The sequence below is a fragment of the Oncorhynchus mykiss genome, chromosome 16 (assembly GCF_013265735.2).
Source record: "Oncorhynchus mykiss isolate Arlee chromosome 16, USDA_OmykA_1.1, whole genome shotgun sequence".
Taxonomy (NCBI): Eukaryota; Metazoa; Chordata; class Actinopteri; order Salmoniformes; family Salmonidae; genus Oncorhynchus; species Oncorhynchus mykiss.
Genome location: NC_048580.1, coordinates 38,958,045 through 38,983,041, shown reverse-complemented (window position 1 = coordinate 38,983,041; position 24,997 = coordinate 38,958,045). Strand labels below are relative to the sequence as shown.

The 24,997-nt window shown below is 42.3% G+C and overlaps 1 protein-coding gene across 13 annotated transcripts in view; it reads right to left on the bottom strand.

The window, feature by feature from the left end:
- Positions 1–598: 598 nt before the first annotated feature.
- LOC110491926 (sodium channel protein type 8 subunit alpha) overlaps positions 599–24,997 on the bottom strand; it is a 90,068-nt gene continuing 65,669 nt past the window's right edge. For 10 of the 13 annotated variants that reach the window (XM_036946813.1, XM_021565792.2, XM_021565800.2 and 7 more), the window contains 8 exons: positions 24,837–24,991; positions 23,528–23,701; positions 14,995–15,117; positions 9,284–9,568; positions 8,711–8,902; positions 8,299–8,403; positions 7,340–7,610; positions 599–6,966 (listed from right to left, as the gene is read on the bottom strand). In XM_036946813.1, the coding sequence (XP_036802708.1) occupies positions 5,816–6,966; positions 7,340–7,610; positions 8,299–8,403; positions 8,711–8,902; positions 9,284–9,568; positions 14,995–15,117; positions 23,528–23,701; positions 24,837–24,991 (2,456 nt within the window). In that variant the 3' untranslated portion in view covers positions 599–5,815. The remainder of the gene's footprint in view (positions 6,967–7,339; positions 7,611–8,298; positions 8,404–8,710; positions 8,903–9,283; positions 9,569–14,994; positions 15,118–23,527; positions 23,702–24,836; positions 24,992–24,997) is intronic. The other 3 variants (XM_021565799.2, XM_036946812.1, XM_036946811.1) reach the window with 3 other exon arrangements.

Here is a 24,997-nt window from a genome sequence, read left to right as displayed (position 1 = left end):
CCCTAAGCACACAGCCAAGACAACGTAGGAGAGGCTTTGGGACAAGTCTCTAAATGTCCTGGAGTGGCCCAGCCAGAGCTCAGACTTGAACCCAATCAAACATCTCTGGAGAGACCTGAAAATAGCTGTGCAGCAATGCTCCCCATCCAACCTGACAGAGTTTGAGAGGATCTGCAGAGAAGAAGGGGAGAAACTCCCCAAATACAGCTGTGCCAAGTGTGTAGCGTCATACCCAAGAAGACGTGCAGCTGTAGTCACTGCCATAGATGCTTCAACAAAGTACTGAGTAAAGGGTCTAAATACTTATGTAAATGTTATATTTCAGTTTTGTTTTTGCTGTCTCATTATGGGGTATTGTGTGTATATTGATGAGGGAAAAAAAATAATTTAATCAATTTTGGTATAACGCTGTAACGTAACAAAATGTGCAAAAAGTCAAGGGGTCTGAATACTTTCCGAAGGCACGGCATGTGGAAACATTTTGAAATCTCAACCAATTGCTTTAACAAATCACAATATTGTAGAAGTCTTCTGTACTGTAGAATACTGCTATTCTGAATCTTGATCTATAGTTAAAAATAACCCACAGACAATACAGTTTGTAACTGGAAGGCTGCTTTATTGGTAATAAAAAGGTTCGTGCTCAAATGAAGACAATCTTTCATAAGTTCTTACTAAGAGTCCAAGTGGTTGTGCATCACTACCATCATACTGTATATATCCTGTTTTATATCACGGTGTTCAAATGATAAACAACAGTTTGAAAAGCACTTTTTAATTATTTTTCAGCAAAAAAAGAAAAAAGCCTGTAATAAATCCATGCCAAAATAAAATAAAGAAAAAAAGAAAACAGAGTCCCGTAATTTAATTAATTCAATATTGATACAAAAATAAATTTCAGATGGAAAGAACAGAAATATAGAAGGCAAGCTGCTTTTTCACAAGCGATAGAAGTGGGTGACACACATAAGCACAAGAAACATAACATTTTGAGTTTGAGCTGTTTTGTTAGGTAACATCACATTGTTGAAGCCTATCTAGAAGAGAAGAAGTGGGGTGTTAGTTTGTTTTCTCGCCTGTCATAGTTGTTAGGATGATCTGATCCTCGGCAGTATAATTTCTGACTCCTTGCGCCGTATGGTACGGACAGACGGTGTCGTGCTGTAGTCTCGAGTCCCCGATATATGTTGTGCTCCATAGGTTTCAACTCAACGACCACCCCACCCTCACCTGTTCCCTCCTTACACAGTTTTGAACATTTAAGTGTGGTATTATCATCTTCCCAAAAATCACAGAAAAAAGCAGAAAAAGGCACATGCCAATGAGTGGAGTTAAACACTAGACTAGAAACAAACCATTCAAAATAAAAAGTGAGAGACGATTGAAGCACAAATGATCAGACATTGAAGTGTTGAACTGTAACAGTACTGATGTTGTGTGGCTGTATTTATGTGTGGGTAGTTACTCCTAGTAGGCTTTGTGGCTGTAGGTGTGGATAGATACATTTACGTTGACATGTAACGATAGATTGGCCTGCGAGACCTTATGTGTAGATAGATAGATACTAGAGCATTGGACGTAGCCATAGATAGATCTACTACGCCTCGGTTGGGATAGACATACTCCATCTTCACTGGAAGAGGCAGTCACATCCAACCTACTTCATCTTGTTGGGACAAATTACTGATTAGTTAGGTTGGTGAGTGAATAGTTGTGTGTCTATTTGGATGTGTGTCTATTTGGGTGTGTGTGTGTGTGTGTGTGTGTGAAGGTGAAAAAGTATGAAACGTTTGCAGGAGAATGTGAGCAATGTGCTGGGAGCATAAACCTCTAATCATATCAGGCTACAATCCATGGCAGCAGCTCCAGTGACATTGTCTGAGCTATTCCCCAACACATACAGTAGGGTGCTGGAAACCAACCAGTTTTAGACAGCCACTGAACATGTTGCACATAAATCAAATGTGACAAACAAACAGTGTTCTTTTGTAATATGTATATACATATAGACATATATATGTATACATGTATATATATTTTTTGTATTATATAATATCTATATTTCATTCAATTTCCGTCAACAAAGTGAAAAGTGTCTCAAAAAATCCAAAAGGTAACAAATGTGACAAAGGGCATAGCTGGAAGCCATTCTATACTGTTATTGTTTCATTTTACATTATTAGTGGTAACTTTTTAAAACTCCGTATTTACAAAAAACACAACAAAGCATGCCGATAAAATAAAAGAATATAGTACATTATTTATAGTTTCTCTCAAAAAGTTCCTTCCTTTTCAGTGATTGTGCCACCATAGCCTGCACTGTACATATACTTCTTGTTTTTGTTCATTTTTTTTTCTCTCTCCAAGTAAGTTCAATGATGAATGCATCACTCATCTAAAACATCACATCCAAAATGAACACGGGTTAAAATTGGATGGCATTGTTTGCTCTTATGGTTGTATCGTCGGTGAACGATCAATCGGGAATGTATTTGGTTTTAAGTGTGCAGCAGCCAAACAGACGGACGTTATCTGGAGACATGTCTTCATATTGTAAACAGTCCTCTAGATAGTATTATAATAGACAGGACATGGGGATATCAGGTACGGGTACAGGCAGTGTTCAATCAACACACCACAATGGCTTTAGTGGTGTGTCCGTAGATACCAGGTCGTTGTTCGACCAGGCATCCGTTTGTTTGTTTGTTTGTTTGTATAGAGGACCGACCATCACGCCTGTGTAAAAAAAAACAGCAGACACCTTAAAGAGGAAGTGTTAATATTATGTCTCATCTTGTCTAACCTGCCTGTCACTCACAGAGATCTGACTCGTATCGTTGGTCCGGCCTACGCTGGCCTGGCCTGGCCTAGCGCTCGCGCTCTCATCTTGTTTCATCTGAGTCGTAGTAGCTTCAAACTGCCTTTGAAAACGCCTCACGTGTTCTTAAAGGCACGATTCTACTGTGAACCATGAATCAACTTACCATGAGTTGATACGAGTTGATCATACAAGGCCTATCTGATAGAAGTCTCACAGACTATCTGTGAGAAACTACGGTTGGAAGGTTCACGCCACTTTGAGCTTACCCCCAGGCAGATTTTTCATTTATCAAACATACAGCAGGTGACCAATAAAATAATAGCCTGCTAGCATATGACATGGTGATGCAAGCCTGGGTCCAACATCCATACACTACAAACAGTGTTGAAGCGGTCCCACAAAGCGCAATGATACACTGACAAACATGGGACTTTCAGCACTCACTCCTAAGAAGACAAAATCACTATTCTCCCTGCTGCTCTGGCTCGCCGTCTTGACTTTCTCTGATCATTTTCATTCATGGCAGTCAGTCTAGAAACTGTGGAGGGTCCGGGAGAGGATCTGTCGAGTCTCTCCATTGGTCCATTGTTATACCATCCTCCACCTCCCTAATTAAGCCTATCAAATCAGATCCGTTTTTATTCTCTTACAAACCTTCCATGGCCGACCGTCTTTTAGTCCTACAGCACATCATGCCAGGAGTGACTGAGCATGTCTTGCTGCATCTGCTCTATGTATCCTCTATCTGTCCTCTATGTTACTTCTACAGTATGCATCTGTGCTGCTTTATAGAAGGCTACGCCACATACATTCTCACTGCTCGAAAATTCGAACTTTCTTCTGAGAATGATTGCACTGCAAGAAGGACATCAGCTTCAGAGAAGGTACATCTATTTACTTCAGAGCTGGCAACTCAAAGTGTCTGGAAAAGGCCATTGATGTACCACTGGGTCACAGTGAACAATATTCTAATAGGGAACTAAACTGAGTGACAAGAGGACAGAAGTGGACGAAACAGATAGGAAAAGAAGAACGAATCTATGGAAGCATCGCTATATCTTTAGTACATTTCAAACAGCTGTTTCAAAATCGGTTACATCTCCCCCTACAGATGACACTCTCTCTTCTCTGTCCACAGATAGACAAAGCATTGGAGGAGAGTTAAACATGTCAACTGACACTTGAGCTCGCTACACACAAATCTGTAAAGGATATGGCTATACAGGATATGGCATCAAACATTGCCTGTTCGTACTGCCACAGCAACAACAACAAGACGGAGTTGGTTGGAGACCACAGGTAAGGGGAGTAGCCGTAGTAAACACAGCCAAGACTGGTAACCATAGTAACACAGGCAAGGGTGGTAACCGTTGGATGTCAAAAGGTAAATCAAGGTATGTTGCTAAGCCCCAGATTTGGTTTCCTTAGAATGGTCTGAAAAGTTGTTTTTTCTTCTAAATCTGTGCATCCTCATTCTGAAGATATACTCTTGGTACAACTCAGCAGCAACGTTCCCTATCCCTCTCAGCACAAACAGAGCAGCAGAAAACCCTTCTAGTTTCTGTTTTTCATAAATGTGCCTGAATAAAGCTTTGCCTCTGAGTGCCTCACTACATCCCCTGTTAAAATCCCAACGGGCTTCATAAAAAGATTGGTCTGGCAGTTGAAAAGCAACATTATAGTAAAGGGTAGGTCATACCACTTTATTCCTTCAATATTGTATATATAGATGTATATATATATATATATATATATATATATAAATCATTTTCCAGTTATATTTCTCGTATACATTTTTCCAGTGGACGGCCTCAAACGTATGGTCAAGCCATTGTAGTGGTCAGAGAATTCGTGTCTTGTGGACTATGATTACGTCATGCATGATTCCTGATCAAAACATGCCTTCATGCAAGTCATTTCTATGCATTGAACGAGCACAATAATTATTAGTTATCTGAGACTCGGTCGGTCAGAGCGAGTCCCCGCCCTTCTTCAGCCCAAGTCAAAACGCAGACTGATGCCCCCTACCCAGTGTGACAGTGTGAAAGCCCATGTAGAAAATGTATTTTCCATTATGTCGGTATAACAAACAGAGAGAAGATGAAAAGAGGCAAGTGTGACATGGGGCTAAACGTTATTTGTTCTTTCTTTTTTTTTGCTGCTCAAATAATGTAAAGACGCAAGTATATTCAGCACAAACAAACGAAAAGTAAAAACCCTTTGTCTACTGTTCTGGGGGTTTTTCCCCTTCTTTCTCTAATCTCTCATTCTTCGTATTTAAAACTTGCTTAGATGTTGATTATTGTATATGTTTCCTTGATAAGAAGGACGGTACAGGAACTGGATGTTCCAGAGGCCCAGTCAGACTGCGTAGTAGAACAGTTCTAGAGGGTTCTGTAGTGTTCCGTTCCGTTCCACTCCTGGGGTGCTCCCATAGTGGTGGACCTTTCGCTTGCAGGGGCTCGTCCACACAGGGTGGTGGCAGTCAGAGACTATTTGCTCCAATAAAATCTCCCTCCATTTTGTTTGCAAGCGTTTCTGTCCCTTTTTTTCCCGACAATACCCAACATATATGTAATATGTAGTATGTCAATGGCGGGCACACTTGTATTATTATTGAGTTATTATTGATAATTATTTATATTATCATGGTTCTTCCTCACATTATTTCCAAGATATAAAGAAGAAATTCATCATTAGGCAGTAAAATCCTTTTGTGATAATGATGGTGTCCTAACTAAATCCTTATCGTGGGCAACATGTACATCGCCATCGGTGGTTTTCTTCAACCGACCCTAAGTATCCAACGACAAATCTCGATCCTTCATTTTGTATTGTATTTAAGTCCGTAAACATTTTTTTTTTTTATATAGTTTTCGTACATTTTTTTTTTTAACTTGCAAATGATCTTTTTATACAGTTGTCTGTTTGTTGGGCTCAGAGTCTGTTCTCGTTGTGTGTCTTAATTTGCTAATGACAGTCACTGAACCCTAACTAACACTTCGATTCCCGCTCATCTTTTTGGTTTCTGTCCTTCTCTTTCCTCTCTCCCTCGTTCTCCTCCTGTTTCTCCTTGTCAGGTTTGGTCACGCTGTCGTATGAGGGAAGAGAGGCGGTGGAGGGTGTGCTCTCTTTCTTCTCCTCGTTGTTGGTCCCACCGTTCTCCAGCTTGGTCTTGGGCCTGCGCTTGCAGATGAAGCCCCGTTTAAGCAGGTGAGCGCGGTAGGCTTTCTGGATGCACCGTGCGGATACATCCTCCTGGCGCCGGCGCAGTGTAGAAGTGATGGGCTCGTATGAGACCTTGGAGGGGTTAGCCGCCACGAAGCGCTCCTCCATCTGCGTGCGTAGCATGTCCAGCTCCCCACTGTCGCCCAGCACACGCTTGGTGAAGGCAAACAGGATGTCCAGGCAGTGGATGCGGTCGCCGCTGACCATGGGCATGTCCATTGCGATCAGCTCGATGGTGTTGGGTTTGGGAACGCGGAAAGGGTGCTCCAGGGTGTCGGCAAAGTCACCCAGTTTTTGGAAGGTGATGAACTGGGAAGCGGAGGGGTCGAATTTCTCCCAGATTTCATAGAAGGTCTCGAAGTCGTCTTCACTGAGCGGGTCGGCGCTCTCTTCTGTCGCTACACTGAAATTCTCTAAGATGATGGCGATGTACATATTGACTACGACAAGGAAGGAAATAATGATATACATGACAAAGAAAAATATGCCGACTGAGGGGTTGCCGCAGTTGCCTGTAGACGGTGCACCTGGGTTCTCCATGGTTGGGTCACAGTCAGGAGGGTAGTTGAGGATTGGGAGCAAGAGACCATCCCAGCCTGCAGACGTGGTGATCATGAATAAGCAGATCATGCTGTTCCCGAAGGTCTCAAAGTTATACATATCGTCTATCCCGGCCCCGTGTTTGACGTAGCCAAAGTTGGACATTCCGAAGATGCTGAAGATGAACATGACCAGGAAGAGCAGGAGGCCAATGTTGAACAGGGCTGGAAGTGACATCATCAAGGCGAAGAGTAAAGTCCGTATGCCCTTGGCTCCTTTGATCAGACGCAGGATGCGGCCGATTCGAGCCAATCGGATAACCCTGAAAAGGGTTGGAGAAACGAAGTACTTCTCAATGATGTCAGCCAGGAACATGCCTGTGGAGGGAGAAGGTAGAGGAGACAAGACAGAGCACACAGTCAGCAGAAATGACTCAACCCAGTGTCTACCTTCAAAAATGTCTCTTCCCAGCTACGATTTTTGGAATTATAGTTACGTTTCCATTCAATTGGCTCCAGAATTTCATGCGAATATTCTGCAATCCGCATAAAGAAAATATACAATTTCCCCACCAGCGGATTGTTTCCACAAAAAGGACTTGTTGCGGATAAAAATCAGTGCGTTTTGATGTAGTGCTAACAGAATGTACTTTTTCGCTGCGTCCTGGCCAGTAAGTAGTGCACTACATAAGGAAGTGAGTGCCATTCTAGACAGAGCCTCAGCCTTCTTACACAGCCTCACTCTACTTACCCGCGATGGACAGGATGACCACGACCGTGTCGAACACGTTCCAGCCATTGGTGAAGTAGTAGTGGCGCAGGGCGAAGAGTTTCAGGACGAACTCGATGGTGAAAGCCACGATGAAAATGAAGTTGACCCAATAGAGGATGTTCTCCGTCTCGTCCGACTGGTCGTCTGTCTCCACCATCATGGTGACCATGTTGAGGCAGATCAACATCATAATGGAGATGTCGAAGACTTGCTGGGTCACAAAGTCAAACACCAACCCTTGGATATAGTTCTGTAGAGACAAGGAGACAACAGCAAGACACACACACACACACACACACACACACACACACACACACACACACACACAGACAGAAACGTACGCATGCAGAGAAAACACACACACAGACAACAACAACAACAACAACAACGACGACGACACACACACACACATTTTGTTAATCGCAGGGAAACACTGTCACAATCGATGGAAATCAATATTTCAGTGTTAGCATCAAATCAGAGTTTATTTGTCACATGCACAGGATACAGCAGGTGTAAAAAGTACAGTGAAATGCTTCCTTGCAAGCTCTTCCTCAACAATGCAGTTATGCATACTAAGTCATATAAAATATAATACATACAAGAATAAAAAAAGGACACCTGAGAATAGTTCAAATAATGCAGCAGAAAGAAACCCCCACTAAAAACAGCCGAAAACTGCAAAGTTGAGTAGGCGCTAGCAACAAGTCTCTGTCATCTTTCCTTATCACTATTCAGTGTTCCGTCAACAATGAAATACTGACAATACTGATTTCATTCTTTTGTGGCAGTGTTGTACACCACAAAGGCCTAGCCTTGTCCCATACTGTGTGTTGAGCTGGCTAAATAAATATGGAGTGATATTACTGCCAACAAACCGTTGGTACTAATATCACTCCATAAAGCCTGGCTAATAAAGGCAGAGAGCAACAGCCAACCTGTGGTCTGGGAATGGGTTTCTGGGGCTTCTTTGAACCCAGTTTCTTCATGGCATTGTAGTACTTCTTCTGTTCCTCTGTCATGAAGATGTCCTGACCTCCAAAGTATAGGGGCACACAAACATTTGGTTACAACCCAAACCTAACCCTAACCAATAATACAGCACTAAGCCATTAGCCAAACGTTGATAACAATACCATTAGCCGCATGCAAACAGTGTAAATAACTACATTAAACTGTGATACTTTCATATGACCAGGTATAATGCTTTATAACATGTTATAAGCATGTTTGAGCCATTATACATTTTTTTACAACAGAGCCGTATATAATATGCTATAGGGTTTTAGCAAAAAGAGGAGGACGAGGAGGAGGAAGAGGGGGACGAGGAAGAGAGAAAATAGGTCTTATCTTTTTTTTCTGTTGGTTGAAGTTGTCAATGATGACACCAATGAAGAGGTTGAGGGTGAAGAAGGATCCGAAGATGATGAAGATGACGAAGTAGATGTACATGTAGAGGTTGTCTTCATAGATGGGCTGGTCCTCCACTCTTCTGGAGTCTATGGCTGCGTACATGATGTCCATCCAGCCTTTGAATGTTGCCTTTGGAGGCAAAGAGATCCGATTAACTTACAATATTCAAAACACAAAAAAAGTTAAGTCTCGTTTTCATATGAAGGAAAATAAAAAATGTCAAACTCAAACCCAAATTTCACGTGTGTCCTGGAGAAGAGCTTGTACATGGAAAGAAATGAGGGCATGTGGAAAACAGTATAAAGAACCAATAAATGGACAAACGCATAAAGGAGAGGAATAGAGGGAGAGAGAAGAGCCTCAGAGCGCTGTGAAAGAGGATGGAAGGAAGAGAGAAGAGTAGACACAACATGACAAAATAGGTTAAAAACAGTGAATAGATGTGTGTGTGGGGGGGGGGGGGGGGGGGGGGGTGTAAGAGAGAGAGAGGGGATGAAGTGACAATCTCACCACTTGAAGCAGAGCCAGGTATCCAGCACCAACATTGTCAAAGTTGATCTTGACATTCTTCCACCTGACCTCAGTGAAGTTCTGATTAATAAGGGCCAGGCACTGTGTCTTGTTGTTGACCTCGGTGGCAAGAAAGTTATCCTCTGAGGTCTGGTTGAAACAGTAGTAGTACTTGCCCGCAAACAAGTTGACTCCCATGATACTGAAAATCAGCCAAAAGATGAGGCAAACCAGCAACACATTCATAATGGAGGGGATGGCTCCCACCAGGGCGTTGACTACCACCTAGACCCGACCCGACGGAGGAGACAGGAGGATAGAACAGTGTGAGAGACAAAACATACTCCATGATACCTATCAACCCCCATCAGAGCAGCAGCATACTGTCATGGCATCTTATAGCAGAAAGTGGTATCGGAATTGAATTTGACATGTTTTATTATTGGAGTCACATAACAAATTGTGTTTCAACGTTATTATAATATTTGTATCAAGTATAGTATAGTTTACAGTATGGTTAAGAATATAGTTAGAGTACAATTTAGAGTATGTTTGTTGTGTATATTGTAGTAAATAGTAAAGTATCGTATAATGTAATACAGCAGTATAGTATAGTGTATGTAGTATAGTATCATATAGTATATTACAGTATAATATAGTATAGTTTAGTAAAATCATATATAATATAGTATAACAGTAAAAGAGCAGTATCAGCTCTGTTCTAATTAGAACGAATAGTCTAGGATCTGTTCGAGCACACCGCTAGGGTTGCCTAAGGGGTCTGCGCACAAACGCCACACCTTCCTTTAGAGTGAGCATATAACTGTCAAACAAATTGAACTACAAGTGTTTTGCCACACCAGTATGCGGCCTCATCTCTTCCCAAACATTCACCACCCTCCCTCCCTCTGCCCCTTTTCATAAAACAGACTCTACACACCCTCCACCCAGACTAACATTATCATTTCAATGCAATGGAAAGCATTCTGATCCATAGGGTGCATCCTAAATAGCACCATATTCCCTATACTCTATAGCGCATTACTATATTACAAAAGTTGTGCACTTTCTGGTTAAAAGTAGTTCACTATATAGGGAATAGGGTGCAATTTGAGGCACAACACATAGACTACGTCCCACTTCCACAACACAGACCGGCCTTCCATACACTGATGTGCACTAAGCTCAGCATTCTACACTATCTCGAACCTAAAAGGGTCATTTGGCTGTCCCCAAAGAAGAACTCTTTGAAGAACCCTTGTTGGTTTGAGGTAGAACCCTTTTGGTTCCAAGTAGAACCCTTCGGGAACCCTTTTTTTCTAAGAGGGTAGTGCATAGTGGGGTTTACCACTAGCTCACTAACAGTGTTAGGCAGGCCGACCAGACCAGCAGCTCTCAGGCACACAGCTGAGCTAAGCATGCATGTCATCTGTTTTTAGCAGACAGACTTGTTTTGTGGAGCCATATTCCCTCCTTGCATACAGTCAGGCAGACAGAGAGCAGAACGAGAGCTTCCCGATCAGCATTCTCTCAGCAACGTGCAGGACATTGCAACGATTATTTAAAGCTACAGTCGGGGATTTTGGGAGCTGTTCAACGGTCATGTCAATGATGGATATTTATTGATTTACCCATTGGTTCTTGGAGAAACATTACTTACAAATGCTTTTAGTGCTTAGCGGAAGTGGATGTCTTTATTTTAACCAAAAATATAGGTTGACTCTTCTCTTGGAGGTTAACATGTAAATTATGACATCATAGGTACTCTCTTTCTACATGTTATTGGAAGTGTTAACTACAGGCTTTTGACTGTTCCTCTTGAATGATTATTGGCATATGGAGATACTGGCTGCTAACTGGCTGCTAAGGCACTGGGGTTGGATAAACACCATATGGCCAGAATGGACGCTTCAGGTAGTTGGGTGCCAACTTCTTTCTGTGTGAGCATCCCAAAAAATATTATAAAAATAGCTTACTGAAATAGCTGAATTAGCTGAAGGCTTGTTCTTGAACCTCTAATAATACATTCGTAAGAATCTATTGTGAAAAATGAAATAGCTGTGAAAGGAAAAGCTACCTTTTGAGAGAAACAATCACGATTGCGTAAAGAGTTAGCAGTATGCCGCATCATCTCACTAACATCGCACCTCCCACCTTTCCCATAAGAGAACACATATCACTGCACATGCTGAGAGAATGAACTACTTGCTCCTACTGGGGTAGTATAATTGAACTTGTTTTCAAAGATTCAAGGTAATATTAGCCATGCCTTATGTAATCAAATTGGCCATGCCTTATATCATATATAATATATATATACCTGTATATATCATATGTTATAAATCTATTCTCAAAGCAGAGGGAAAATGGCTTTCAAAAGTGCATAAAGTGCATCGGCAAGTAGAGAACATGCGTGTTGTTACATGGATGGCATTGTTGTGCAATCTCAAGAACTGTTCAAATCGATAAATAAACAGAGAGAGAGAAATGTTTTGGATAGAGAGAGATAAAGAGATAACCGCCCCCAAAAATGTTGCTTGTCTTTATGTTACATATCTATCTGACAAGTGGATTTGACACTTGTGTACCTTCTTGACACAAATCAAGACCAAATCAAGATGGTGCAGAGTTAGAAGGTGCAGAGTCTGTTCTAAGAACTCAGACATCCGTTTTACGGTTCTCAGAACTCAATTCTAAAGGTCCCGTGGTTCTAAGGTCTCCGCGTGATTGGTCTGTAACTCATGACGTTTCCTGCTAATGTGTCTGCTGCACATTTTTTACATGATGCAGCTGGAAGGTATTTTATTATTATTTTATTTTTACATTTAAAGTTAATCATCTAAAAAAAATGTTTAGAACTAAACATTGAAAATGCAACCAAAGACTAGAGAGCAAGCTCATTAGAAAATATATAGTTAGACAGGTGTAAGGGTGACTTGGCGATTGTGTCATGCTTGTACAGTACATTGCATTGCTCCAAAAGAAGAAAAAATAAAATGAGGCTACAAAGCAGCATAATTAAAGATATAGCATTTAACAAGTGACCATAGGCAGTCAGGTAGGTAGGAACAGCCCATTGCATCATTGCATGTTAAGCAGTGCAATATATTCAAATGTAAAGCTGTGTTATGCTGCTCTCTCAGAGCTGTTGACTTGCATTGGCCTCCTCCAATCACAACCTTCCATTGCAACGGCCAGGAAATTCAAGTCAGCAAGAGTTCTCAACATTCTAACTCTCCAGAATCTCTTTTCATTATTATGGTTGTCGGTGTCATCTCTCCATTCTCGTACTTCCCTATCAATTTATTTACTACTTTGACTTGTCCATTTTGAATTTCAAGTTTTCAAAACAAAATAGCAACTCAATTGATGAACATAGACATGGTCTTGAATAGGCGAGTGGGTAATTAAACAAATTTTTTTTATCACTGCCTCAGGTATTGGCCTACTGGGTCACCCTCACCTCCTACCACACACACCCAATGAATGAGATCATTCATAGGGGCAATGCAATGTTTGACTACAACATTCCTTAAAAAATGTACCATGGTTTTTCACCCAAAAATGACAGTGGAATTTTGACCAGTCAAGCCACCATAGAAATACAACCCTTCAAATTCAATGCTAGTCTCATACCTGAGCAAACTAAACAAACATGACTACCATGTACATTTTTGTGAGGTGGACTCATACGTATAGTAGCCTACATCCATAAAGCCTATCCAGGGCCAAAATGTTTTGTGATGTCATCAGCTCGTATTTGCAATGTCATCCTCATATTTAGCCACTGGATATTTAATATGAATGGGCATTTCAGTGTGAACAGAAATGTCAGTCAAATTGATGATTAGCTAGCTAAGCTCTCCTGTACCGTAGTAACAGTAGTGCATAGCACACGTCTAAGCCACTACACCTGGTCTGTCATTTTTGGGACATTATGAAGAGGAATGGGGGAAATGCTCTGTGACTGTCTAGGGGTTAAGAAAGACGAGTGCTGTCCTAATGCGGTCCTTGTAGTTTAATATAATATCGGCCCTGCCTGCCTGCCACGAAACCCAACCCACTCCTCTTATATGAGAAAATATAACATATAAGAGAAAGCTCCAGTGTGCTAAACAATGTTGCCTCACAGTTTTACTTCCTGTGGGAGTGGAAGGCAACAGGAAGCAGGAAGCTCTATAAGACCTGCAGTATAGTTGCTATGTAATGTATTGTGTCATGACATGGGGATAGTAATGCTTTAGGTGAGATGGCAGCCTATCAGCATATTTCCTAACCTTCTGCCTTAGGGTCAAGAAGAAGACAAAAAAAGCTAAGATACTGAATCTTGTCTGAGTTTCAAGCCCCTGGTCTACATTGAACTAGCTGTCATGACTTAACTGACCTCTGCGATTCAGCCATTTAACATCACACAAAGTGATAATCACAATGACACAGGCAGAAGCTTAGAAAATATTATCTTCTCAGACCCACAACAATGTGGAGTGTGGAGTGTATGTGTGGTTCTTTCTCAGTCCCTGATGATGCAGATAGATCCTGGACAAGCAGGAAACAGAGAGGAGCAGACGGACTGAGACCTGCTGCAGGCCCAGCAGATCTACTTGGCAAAGATGGAGTGAGCAGTGGAAGGTTAGGAGGAGAGGTAGGGGCAGAGGTAAGGGGGTGCTGCACAGTGCTGCACTTACATACGAGGCTTCAGGAGAGGGTGAGGGTGGAGAGGGTGGTAAGCTCAAACTAGACGACAACGCAACCAATCCAAGATAGGGAGATAGAAAGGGACTACATGTGATAGAGAGAAAGAGGGACTACGGGTGACAACAACCAGTTGTAACCTGTCTTTACCACCAGGTACCTGGTTCCTACTGGTTGTTCTCTGTGCCAGATAGATGTGTTAAATGATAGGGTGAGCATAGTGGTTGGGGTGAGAGTCGGGGTGGGTTAGGGGAACTGGGGACAGGTGGTGGTAGGGGGGCGGGGGGGGGGGCTTCTCGATTAAAAGCAGAGATTGAGAATCAGGCCAAATGAACAGCCAATTGTTGATTCAAATGTTCCATGAAATGTAGTTTGGCTTTGAAATGTAGTTTGGCTTTGAAATGTAGTTTGGCTTTGAAATGTAGTTTGGCTTTGAAATGTAGTTTGGCTTTGTTGGCATGTAGTGTTGACTAACATAAATGTTTATCTTATCCCTCGAGCCAATCATTAAAACAAAAAAAACTAAAAAATAACAGTTCATTTTACTCGTTTTTATGTGATGAGGCAGCTTTGTGACGTCCCTCTAGTTCACTCTTTTTTGTTCTTTTCTTTCTGTTCATAGCAGTAATACTGAAAATGTGAATTAGTATTTATATTTTTTTTATTCAATTGAAACCAGGGAAATAGTTCCTGCTGGTAATACTGTATAACTTTGTAGCATTACTATTTAACATTACCTTACACTTCCAGCTGCATCATGACGTGTGCGTATATATATCTACATATACATTGTATGTGTAAAGTATGGTACAGGATTTGTGTGCATGAAAAGGTCTTGACTATTTTCTTCAAGTTACTATTAAAACAAATCCCCCAATAAATAGATGTTTCATTTTTTGTCATTTAAAAAAAAAATTGAGTTTGGTTACTTTTTGGAAAATATTTCAGTTCCTAGCATGCTTTAATGAACTGTTGAATGGGCATGCGTAAGGATCAGCTGCTTAGCTTCTGGATCTTACCCTCATCCCTTCAAAACGTGACAAGGCTCTGAGGGGTCTCAAGGCCCTTAGTGTCCTTAGTGATTTAATAGGACCTAGATCCGAGTAGCCCAGTGCATTAGCTACCAGACTGATTATAGACACCTACACACAAACAGAGAAGCAAAAGAGTTCCAAACTGTTAGAAGTAGTGAGAATATTCTCTAAAAGTAGAAGAGAGACTCAGACGAGAGCCCTTGGAGCAATAGGGCTGGCATTGGGTGGAGAGAGTTGCTTGACATACACACATAAATCTATATGTATGTATATACATGTATAATATTGCATTTATATATGTATATACATTGAGAGAGAAGGTCAATGTTTAGTATAGGTTTTATGTGCGTAGTGTTTTAGTAGCAGTAGTAGGTAGGCCGCAGGAGGAGGGGTTTGTTTCTGTAATTTTAGGGCAGTTGGACGAGACTTGACAAACTCCTTTGTACCTGCAAAGAAACTTGTGGTTGAGAGAGAGAGAGAGAAAAAGAGGAGAAAGAGAAATACATAAGACTCAAAGGAAGGGAAAAATAGAATAGGCCAAAATGTTTTGCCACAGCACACGACTGATTCAGTACAGATACAGACAGGCGAACGAAGGGGACTGGGGAGGAGGAGGAGGAAGAGGGGAGGGAGGGAGGGAGGGAGGAAAGGAGAGAGGTTACAACCTGTAGAAGTTAATATAAAAACCCAACAGACTTGTGGAACCTTACCCTGGCCCCTCTAACATTGTCTCTCCATGTCTGTCGCGCTCGGCTGAGGCATAATATCCCATATAATTTAAGACAGACAAACTTAACGGAACCTAAGAGAAAGAATACAGGTAAATATGTACATGTACGTCATTTTGATTTGCCAAAAATCTCCTTATCATATTCACACAGCATTAGAATCAAATAGGAGCCACATACAATTCATACAGTTAACCACACACTGACAGTAGTAAAGGGTTGGGATAGAGGGTTAAGGGGAGATTGGACACATTAGTTATTTGGCACTGGATGGCACTTAAAGGACCACTGGAGAGACACTGAGTACAGTAGAGTTACACACAGGAACAGGTAACAACACACAACCTCAAAGAAACGGGTGCTTCTCCCCCACTCTCACACACAATGGCCCAACACCAAATCAACCCCTAAGCTATGCACTTGTGAAGTACTGAAAGGATTTGTCAGGGCTAAGTGAGCTTCAATGCCATACAACTCTCCTTCCGTGGCCTCCAACTGCTCTTAAATGCAAGTAAAACCAAATGCATGCTCTTCAACCGATCGCTGCCCACACCTGCCCGCCCGCCCGCCCAGCATCACTACTCTGGACGGTTCTGACTTAGAATATGTGGACAACTACAAATACCTAGGTGTCTCGTTAGACTGTAAACTCTCCTTCCAGACTCACATTAAGCATCTCCAATCCAAAATTAAATCTAGAAATGGCTTCCTATTTCGCAACAAAGCATCCTTCACTCATGCTGCCAAACATACCCCCGTAAAACTGACCATCCTACCGATCCTCGACTTCGATGATGTCATCTATAAAATAGCCTCCAACACTCTACTCAACAAACTGAATGCAGTCTATCACAGTGCCATCCGTTTTGTCACCAAAGCCCCATACACTACCCACCATTGCGACCTGTACGCTCTCGTTGGTTGGCCCTCGCTTCATACTCGTTGCCAAACCCACTGGCTACAGGTTATCTTCAAGTCTCTACTAGGTAAAGCCCCGCCTTATCTCAGCTCACTGGTCACCATAGCAGCACCCACTCGTAGCACTCGCTCCAGCAGGTATATCACCCCCAAAGCCAATTCCCCCTTTGGTCGTCTTTCCTTCTAGTTCTCTGCTGCCCATGACTGGAACGAACTGCAAAAATCTCTGAAGCTGGAGACTCACATCTCCCTCACTAACTTTAAGCACCAGCTGTCAGAGCAGCTCACAGATCACTGCACCTGTACATAGCCCATCTGTCTACCTACCTCATCCCCATACTGTATTCATTTATTTTATTTATTTATCTTGCTCCTTTGCACCCCAGTATCTCTACTTGCACATTCATCTTCTGCCGATCTATTATTCCAGTGTTTAATTGCTAAATTGTAATTACTTCGCCACCATGGCCTATTAATTTCCTTAACTTACCTCATTTGCACTCACTATTGACTGTATTTTTTGTTTATTCCATGTGTAACTGTGTTGTTGTATGTGTCGAATTGCTACGCTTTATCTTGGCCAGGTTGCAGTTGTAAATGAGAACTTGTTCTCAACTAGCCTACCTGGTTAAATGAAGGTGAAATAAAAATAAATAAATAGCTCCACCTTGCTCCCCCACACAGTACCGCAGCTGCCACTCAGTCATGGGGCCCGAGTTCTTTAAAAAATTTAAATTGTAATATATTTTTGAATTTTACCCCTTTTTCTCCCCAATTTCGTGGTATCCAATTGTTTAGTAGCTACTATCTTGTCTCATCGCTACAACTCCCGTACGGGCTCGGGAGAGACGAAGGTTGAAAGTCATGCGTCCTCCGATACACAACCCAACCAAGCCACACTGCTTCTTAACACAGCGCGCATCCAACCCGGAAGCCAGCCGCACCAATGTGTCGGAGGAAACACCATGCACCTGACAACCTTGGTTAGCGCGCACTGCACCCGGACCGCCACAGGAGTCGCTGGTGCGCGATGAGACAAGGATATCCCTACCGGCCAAACCCTCCCAAACCCGGAGGACGCTAGGCCAATTGTACGTCGCCCCACGGACCTCCCCGTCTTTTATTTTTAAATATTTATTTGTTTAAATTCATGAGCTTTAATCAGGTTTTATTTGTACTTGCAAACATGATTTTGGGGGATAAACACTGGTGATAAATAGGCAGCAGCACATACTGTATGCACTGTATAGAAGCGAGGGAAGGGTGTTAAGGAATGATGAGGTCACCTCAAGGAGGCAATGTCTGTCATTAGAAGATGAAGGCGAGCTGCTGTGACTAGTAGGCCTGTACAGTAGCCACTTCCTGTTGTATCTCAGACACAATTGGGGTCGGAGTACCATGAGTCTGGAAAGCAGAACCAGTAGGCATATAGTGAAGAGAGGAGAGCAAGGCCAGTTGTGGCAATGGCTTTTTCCGTCAATTTAGGAAGTAAACTGAAATTCCAATGTCAATTTTCATCATTAGTCATTTCCGTTTACTTCCTGAATTGAAATAGAATTGACCCCCCACCCTGACGTGACTAAATGGTACTTCAGTATCTCATTGATTCAACATTACAGATGTCCATCTAATAGTTCTTAGAACGGCAAACACAAAAAGTTTGGCCCGATCTCTCACGCTGCCATTGTTCAGGTGGTGAGACTGGGAAGAGAGAGAGCACCAGTTCCTTAACAAAGGGAAAACAGTGGTGCACAGTAAAAACATGTGAAGGCACCTCCAACCAGCCAACCAGACCATACTGGTCAAACTCACTGCAAAGAACACAACATCCAAAGCTGACCAGACCAGTCACAGATAGAGGGGGGATTCTAACAAAGGCAAAATCTTTATTTCGATTTTAAGGCCATTGGCAGTACTACAGTCAATGAAAACTGATATACTACGTACAATGGCACTCTGGTCATTCCAGTTGACGGCGATGAAGCCATCGGCATGGAACTCACCACTGGACTCGTGACTCATGATGTTGATCTCTGGGTTATGTGGTTCAAGGGCTCCTGAGTCTCCAGGACTCCATATGACCTGTATATTACACACGATTCCATCAGATTCTAGTTGGCTCAATTCTTTTAGTTGAGGACCTCCCATTTGTTAATAATCAGTATAGCTGTATAATAACCCAGCAAGCTGTATGATCATGGCGACGATAAATTGATTGAATTTATTAATCGTTTCGAGAGAAAAAAAACACACTTCAAGGATAAGTCACTGACTTATTTCCATTGTGCTTCTTTTAAACAGATACACAAAAATAAAATAAAGATTTTGCCTTTATTCTACCGTCACAGTATTTGGGGTATTTGTCACCTTCAGCCTCAGCCTGACCCCTTGGAGTGCCCCTCCCCCTTAGAGATCAAGGGGCCTGCTGTGTGGGTGTGGCAGCCCTCAGCGAATCAGCGTCGAGCTCTGCAAGGCAAGGCCAATCACATCTCTGGGCTGTGATCCAATGAGGAACAGTGGAACAGAAACAGAAAGAAAAACAGAAAGACAACGGAAACTAAAATCAAACAGAACAAAAACAACAATGATGAAAATGGCTAAATGTCTTATAAAATAAAAGGATGGATGGATGGATCCAGCCTCATTCCGCTATTACGTAACGACTCCATCCCCAAACTCGACTGGCTACTAGCTTTACTAGAAGGATTTGTTTTGATCTAGATTCTACCTTACAGCACTGTGGTTATATAATTGAAGAGTACGGAGTCCTGCATAAAAACGTTGGTATCCAAAGAAATGCTGTACTGTATTATTAAGATAGTGTCATTAAGATAGCGGTGTACTGTAACTGACTGTTTTCTCAACAATGTAAATGATTTGATCAAAAATCTATTCTTCAATTTTGGACCAAATAGTCTAGAGGTAAGTAATGTACGGCTAAACAAAGCAAGGGCCCAGTAAGTTATTCTGTCTTCTCATAGTAATTCTACTGTATCACATTTGCTCTTCACATTTCTAAAATACAAATCAAGAACCAGAGAGGCCAATGAAAATATAACTCAACAGAAATATATCAAAACACAAAAGGTATGTGGAACAGATAAACACGCACACACACACACACACACAGAGAGTAATTCATGCTCGTATAAACTTAAGCAATGATGGTGTCCCCCTTCTGATGGTGCCCACAGAGAGACATGGTTAACTCCAAACCAAACCACAGACATCACAGTGACAATGACAGACAGTAGAGTCACAGACAGGCCACAAACAGACGGACTACCCAGGACGACCTAGACTCGGTGAGGCACAGCAGCATTTTAAGAGGGACTGACTGCTTGTTTGCCAGTCTGGAGGACCAAACTTACCAACTGGCTGCCACCATCATTACATCATCACCTCAGCACAAGGTCAAAGGTCACTCACAACATTCCTGGGGTAAGAGGAAGCGTAAGACTTTAAGGAGGATGGGAGGGGGGTGGGGGTTGGGTCGAGGGAGGGAGGGAGGGGGGATAGGGGTGGGGGTATGTCACACTTTGTTGTCAAACATTGACAGCTTGGGAGGGAATTGTCGGCCCCCATACCATACGACCATCCCAAGTGCATCTTGGGAAATGTAGGCCACTGTACGGCCGTAGTACAGTACGGCCATCCTCCCAAGTGTTGGTTCACACTGCAACAATGAACACACTGCAGCTCTGTGCATCACAACCCTGTTGGCTCGGGCTGAAGCCGAGGGTTGTGGGTAAAGAAGGGGTTGGGGAGGGGCGTGGTAGAGCCATCAATATACGGAGTTTGGTGAAGTGTTCTGATTGAACCCCATAGTGGCACCAAACTCACCACCTAACCATATTGTAGTGTATATCAATGGCTCTGGGTCGTGGGTTACATTGGAGTCAGTCAGTCCATAGAGGGGTCACTAACTCTGTGGGGTACATATAGGACTTCAATTAGATTTAGGTAGAATTTGTTCTACCAGAATCAACACTGAAGGTAAGGTGTCTTGTGTTTTACATGATTGTTTTGTAAACTACGGTACGTTTTAGGTTAGTGTTAACTATATTCTACCGCAGTTACTACTGTACATAAAACAGCACCATATCAGGAACATGTTTGACATTAACAATGACTGAAAATAGTTAGCAAAAAGACTGTCATTAATTCAAGTTGATTATTCCTTAGGGAATTACTCAGTAACAATGTCATTTTAAAAAGGCATGAAAAGGAAGTAACTGTACTAAAATGAGTTCGGTATAACATGCCTTTAACTCTGACAATGGCTGATGCCAATCAATACAGCCTATTGTAAAGTCAAGCATACTGTGACCGTAAAGGCCAAAACACACCATGACTACCAACGGCTAAAAACAGCGGGCGGGCGTCATTTTCTGTTCATTTCGAGTCTACATATTGTATCACCACCGTTCGTTGACACCCAGCAGGTGTTCGCTAACAGAGCACGGCCACCCGCTGCTTTTCGCCGTTTGTCTTTTCGGTGCGTCTCAGCAGTGTTTGTTCGGTGTTTAAGAATAGATGGGTCAACCACGGAAATACATAGAGAATCGCAGGATCTCTATGGGGTCAACAGTCACATTCTCATACTGTATCATCTCCAGTGGCGGCTGGTGGCACTTTAAATTGGAGGACGGGCTCACGGTAATGGCTGGAACGGAATGGTATCAAACACGTAATTCCATCAATGTGTTTGATACCATTCCATTCCAGCTATTACTATGAGCCGTCCTCCCCTCACCAGCCTCTACTTGATCATATCTAACCTCCAACCATTAAGGGTCAGATAGAACTCCTGTCAGACAGAGATGGCTTGGGCTGGACCACACAAACAGTGTGTCGGCGACTGTTGAGAGGTGGTTAGTTCAAGGACAGAGGTAAGAGTTCAACAACACACAGAAGAGAGCTTCTTCATCTTTCCAATGACAAGGTAAGAACCAAGGTCATTGGCCAAATCTGACCATCGAAGCAGGATTTCCACACCACAGACACAGTTCAGTCAGGGGATTGGATCATATCTTGGCAACATGACATTACTCAATGCCCCTTGCTGAGGCGTCAACTTTCAAGTCTGAAGGAATTTCTCTGCCTGTTTTATGTATATATATATATATATATATATATATATATATATATATATATATATATATATATATATATATATATATATATATATATTACTGTTAAAGCAACCAACCGTTAATTATCATTCCCATAACTAATCAATTCAATGGTCCTGGATTCATTTAAAATGAATTAATCAACTTAGAATTTAATAACGGAATTAAAGAAATTCCACTGTTCCAAAGACTGTCAAGAGTTGTGTCACAGAAGGGGCAGAGAATGACCAATAACACAGAGATATAAAAGACATCCAGTACATTAGACGTACAGTAGATTGCACTGTAGACAGGTCAGAGACACAGCAGAGGACACAGTAGAGACACGGTAGAAGACAGTAGAGGACGCATACCCTGTTGTTGCTGAGCATTGCTTGAATATGTTGATCAATATTCTTGGTTATTGATTGGCTGATTGATTCCAATTTGTACTGCTCCTTAGCTACCAGCATTCACATTCCAATATCATTGTCATCAAATTTGAATCATTTTTCTAACAGCTGTTATGTCATAAAACAATAGAATTGGTTTCTATTTGCACATGATGGGGAAACAGAGAGCGCACAATTCCTTGCTTCATCGCACACGAAGGCACATAATAGCCAAACTCACAAACAGAGAATTGCCGTTCATATTCAAGCATTGCAGATTGACAAGAAACCAAGTAAACAGAGAGAGAGAGAGAAATTACTTCATGGAGATGCAAGTGGTGAGAGACATAGATTCACTTAAAATTGATGGACTAACTCATGGTATAGTAAACACTTCCATGCTCTCTTGGGATATGGATATTGGATATTGTAAGATTGATGAATCCTACACTTTCTGTTAATGTGAATATCATCATGTCTTCTCACCCATTGCATTGCATGAAGTTGCTGTTCGTTTACTACTCTATCTATCCTTCCGACCCTACCATACCACACCACACCTTGTTAGACAGAAGCCTATGTTAGGAATCACAGTACCGAATACCTCTATAAGGGATAACTTAAAGTAACTGTCCAGTGAACATCTCACTTTTTAAAAACACATCATCTGTTAACTCATTCTCAAATCGAGATGTTAACTCGCCCTATAGTCATATTTGTTGCCAAAGCATAAATTAGAGAAAAATAACTCAAACTTGTGTCACAAACAGACCGTTTAAAAAATGTTTTCTATTTCCTCATAGAGTATGACATAATGTTTTTGTCTGAGACGTCTCATTGGCTGAACTGGCCAATCAGCTGTTTACTTGTCATAAAAAATATTTATTTATTGACAGGTTTACGCCCACATCATTCTGTTGTTGGTGTACGCCCACACCATTCAAACACAAAAAAGGCTGCTTTTCAAACATACTTAATAAAAAAGATTTGGAAGGAAAACTATTTCACTCATACTGTAATTAATTATAGATCATATTTCATAGAAATCTGGAAACACTGGACAGCTACTTTAACAGTGTACTGTGTGACTGAAAGCACGCCGTAGGCCCTATATATAATATATGGAACATATCTATTTTTACATAACAATGTGCGTTTTTCACTGTAACTCTACATGACAGGCAGTGTTTTAGAATGTACACAGTATAGTATGTTGCTTCAACAGAGTGTGGTTGCCATAGAAATAGAATTCCTAGAATGGGCCTCCCCATTCAAGTCAATTCTATTTCTAAGGTCCTAGCCTCCTATCCTGCCTATACAAAATGGCTACCAAATCTACCGTAAAGAACCAGAAAATGTTACTTACATCGACAATAAAGAAGTCGAGCCAGCACCAGGCGTTGGTGAAGTACTTGTGGAATCCGTAGGCGACCCACTTGAGCAACATCTCTAGGATAAAGATGTATGTGAACACACTGTCGGCGTATTCCAAGATGGTCCTGATGGTCTTCCTCTGCTGGATGTACACATCCTCAAAAGCCTGGGGGGGGGGGGGGGGGGGGGGGGGGGAGAGAGCACATACACGGTTATCTTCAGCTGAATTGGTGGGTAAAACGAACATGCTCTGGGATTGATGAATTTATTGAAAGATTTTAAATACATAGCCTATCATTTGCCTCGGCCATATAAGTACAACAATGAATATATAACAAATCATGGAGGATTAGAAACACAATAAAGTCAACAGACTATTTACATTAAAAGTGATGAAAATGTACACAGCAACGGTTCTGTTGCTCAATCATGGCAAAAAAAAAATATTTAAAATTCCCAGGAAAAATGTAGTATTGATTGCACTATTCCATTCCTGCTGATTTGACGTCATGCCTGAGGACATAGCTCCCTTGGCCCCCGAAATAGATTCCCCCCGCCTATCCTATCTGATAAATCACACAGTCCATTAGATCCCCTCTCAGATAAATGGTACAGTCCATTAATCACAGAGAGAGTCCATATGTGTCTCAAATGGCAGTCGTCATCCCCCCTCCTCTCCTTAGTACAGTGACAGGCTGAGATGCTCCTGCCTGTCCCCCCCCCCCCTCTTAGTACAGTGACTGGCTGTGATGCTCCTGCCTGGCCCCTCCTCCCACCCTTCTTAGTACAGTGACTGGCTGAGATGCTTCTGCCTGCCCCCCCCCCCCCCCACCCTTCTTAGTACAGTGACTGGCTGAGATGCTCCTGCCTGGCCGCTACCCCCACCCTCCTTAGTACAGTGACTGGCTGAGATGCTCCTGCCCGGCCCATCCCCCCCACCCTTCTTAGTACAGTGACTGGCTGAGATGCTCCTGCCCGGCCCATCCCCCCCACCCTTCTTAGTACTGTGACTGGCTGTGATGCTTCTGCTTGGCCCCTCCCTCCCACCCTTTTCAGTGACTGGGCCTGCTGACCGCACCACTCCATGTTGTGTCCTATGTCCTCAAAGCCAGGCAGAGAGAAACACAGCCCTTAAATAGCCAACCTTCTCCACTCACACTCGACCTCCTTTCTGCGTCCGAAATGGCACCCTACACTATTGTCTAGCGCACACCTTTTGACCAAAGCCTCTCTGTCTCACTGTGTGTGTGTGAACATGCATTTTTTTTGTGTGTGTGTTGACGTTCCACACTGTGACTTACCAGGGCCCCACTACTGAGTAGGATCATAAAGATAATGACGGTTTCGAACCAGTTATGCTCCACAATTAGATAGCATGTCTTTCTCAGGAACCACCAATATTTTCCCCACCCGTGAGTGATGGGCACGTCGCAGCATGGATACTTGATAATACACTCTGTAC